Here is a 2,822-nt window from a genome sequence, read left to right on the forward strand (position 1 = left end):
ATCTTAAAATTGTCATTAAGTTAAAACTTTACAAGCTACAATAATGATACAATAAGTTGCAAATGTAAAAATGGACTATTTAATAATATATGTTGAAAAGAACAACCACTTAAAACTGAGAGTCCTTTTTTTGTTTGTAATTAAGGTTCTTCTATCTTCTGACTACCATCTCCTGCCCTGCTTCCCACTGATCTAGAAATGACAATCCAATGGGATAATTAATAGGACTAGCCTATAAACGTGTTGGATCAACAAAGACTACCTTCTATTTTAACATGAAATGTAAGTAAAGGAACCTATTCTCATCATTGGATAATATTTTTAAAATTAAATCTTTTTCACAGACTTTTGTTATTTAACTTCAATTCAACCTTTTGAGGTAAATACATTATTCTCATTTTACAGTAGTGAACCTTAAGAGAAGATGTTTATGTATATTCAGGAAGTGTGTATTTGTAATTATAATGTTTTTAGACTTACAATTTTTCTATTTGTTGTTCTTTGGAAATTATGACAGTTTTTAGTTGTTGTTTTGATTTGGTTTGCTTGCTTATTTGTTTCTTCTAACATGACAAGTTTAGTCAACAAGTAAAACCATTTCTTCCTTTTATTTACAAAGGAAATTACAGTCACATGGACTCAGCTACTTTGTCATAGCCTATCCCATTTCAGAAAATCTGGTGTGGCTCTATAGGAGAAGTAAAGGATCACAAGGTCTCTTTAAACTGCGTAAGATCAGCAATTCTAACCCGTCAACCACTCCTAGAACACTCAATAAATGTCACTTTGAGTTGGAAATGACTTGACTTCCTATCTCTAGAGGGAATTATTGGTTCAGTGGTAGAGTCTTACCATCCAAATGGGAAACCCAGGTTTGATTCCTGGCCAATATACCCTAAGTGTAGCCACTATCCATTTGTCATTGGAGGTTTGTGTTTTGCTGTGATGCTAAATAGATATCAGTGGAGCTTACTGATTAATACCACTAGGAACTAAATTCTAGCACCTACTTCTGAAAATCTGACAATGGAAACTCTATGCCTCCCAATGGTCTAATCACATTGTACATAGTGTCAGTTAACAAAAACAACATCTCATCACTGCCTGGGATGTTATTACCCATTTCTGAAAATCAATGTTGAAAATGTAATTGGGTGTACTCTTTTTTTTCACAGGATATCAGGACATTGGAGTTAAGACCCATAAAAATCAGCAGAAATGCCAATGTTGTCCTCAACAATGGATTCATATAGGATTCGGTTGAAGAATACTTCTGAAGTCACCATGTTTACATTGCTGGGATTCACAAATGATCCTGAGCTGCAAATTTATCTCTTTTTGCTATTTCTTGCAATCTATATTTTTACTCTGGTAGGAAATTTGGGACTTGTTTTGCTAGTCGTGATAGATTCCAGACTCCACAATCCCATGTACTATTTTCTGAGTTCATTATCTTCCTTAGATGCCTGTTATTCTTCAGTTGTAACTCCCAAAATGTTGGTTAATTTCCTGGCAGAGAATAAAGACATTTCTTTCTTTGGTTGTGCTGCACAGATGCTGCTCTTTGTCACTTTTGGGACCACGGAAAGCATTCTTTTGGCGGCAATGGCATATGATCGCTATGTAGCAATCTATAACCCACTTCTATATTCAGTAAACATGTCACCCAGAGTCTATGTGCCACTCATCACTGCCTCATTTGTTTCTGGTTTTCTGCATGCTACTTTACACACAGTAGCAACATTTAGCCTCTCCTTCTGTGCATCCAATGAAATTAAACATGTATTTTGTGATATCCCTCCACTCCTTGCTATTTCCTGCTCTGACACTCACATCAACCAACTTTTACTCTTCTACTTTGTGGGTTCTATTGAACTGCTTACTATCTTGATTGTCTTGATATCCTATGGTTTCATTTTAATGGCCATTCTTAGGATGCATTCTGCTGAAGGGAGGCGGAAAGTATTTTCCACCTGTGGCTCTCACCTAACAGGAGTATCAATTTATCATGGAACAATCCTCTTCATGTATGTTAGACCAAATTCGAGCAATGGTTTGGAACATAACATGATAGTGTCTGTATTTTACACCATTGTGATTCCCATGTTGAATCCCATCATCTACAGTTTGAGGAATAAAGATGTAAAAGAAGCAATGAAAAAGTTATTTGAGAGACTTGGGTTAATTAATAAAATACATTTTTATCATTGAGTAAAACTGAAAATAACGACTCCGTATTTCTATTAAAATAACTAGTCCATCCAAATAGTTGGATGATAGTTCGTATTTCTGTTATAGTTCTAGAAAAAAAAGTCTTGCTGTTAGTTAATAATGTCTATGTGCCAGAATATTTTCAAATAAGGCACCAATTATTCTTCTAACGTAGAATCTCCAAATGCAGATTAATTGTATCATCTAGATGTGTATAGAATTATTTTGAAATTGACACATACTAAATGTCCGTTGATGCTTGTATATTTCTATGGTTAGTATTTGTGTAACTTGTTTTTACTTACTGCAATATTGATGTCCCCTTAACAATATGGTTTGCAACAGCCTCACAGTGATTATTGTTATTGCTCAGCAGTCTTTGGAAGTTAATTCCCCATTCTGTAATCCCTGGCGAGGTCTTCCCAAAGGTTTCTTTACTTGCCTTCTGTGCTCTTTCACACCCAGACCTTTCAATCTCTTGGACATGCCATCTATGAAACAACATAGATTGTGATGCTATTGTTAAAGTTTTTCTTTTATATTGTCCAATCATAAAATTGATTAAAGAGCTCTGGTAGCATAGTGGTTACGAATTGGGCTGGTCTCCTCAG

At 35.0% G+C, this 2,822-nt stretch overlaps 1 protein-coding gene across 1 annotated transcript; it reads left to right on the forward strand.

Annotated features, from left to right (window-relative positions):
- Positions 1 to 1,218: 1,218 nt before the first annotated feature.
- On the forward strand, positions 1,219 to 2,211 carry LOC102818123 (olfactory receptor 1094-like). The gene has a single exon (XM_006877811.1). It carries the CDS (start codon positions 1,219 to 1,221, stop codon positions 2,209 to 2,211), a length of 993 nt encoding a protein of 330 aa, XP_006877873.1.
- The last annotated feature ends 611 nt before the right edge of the window (positions 2,212 to 2,822 follow it).

Source organism: Chrysochloris asiatica, unplaced genomic scaffold, assembly GCF_000296735.1.
Source record: "Chrysochloris asiatica unplaced genomic scaffold, ChrAsi1.0 scaffold00611, whole genome shotgun sequence".
Lineage (NCBI taxonomy): Eukaryota > Metazoa > Chordata > Mammalia > Afrosoricida > Chrysochloridae > Chrysochloris > Chrysochloris asiatica.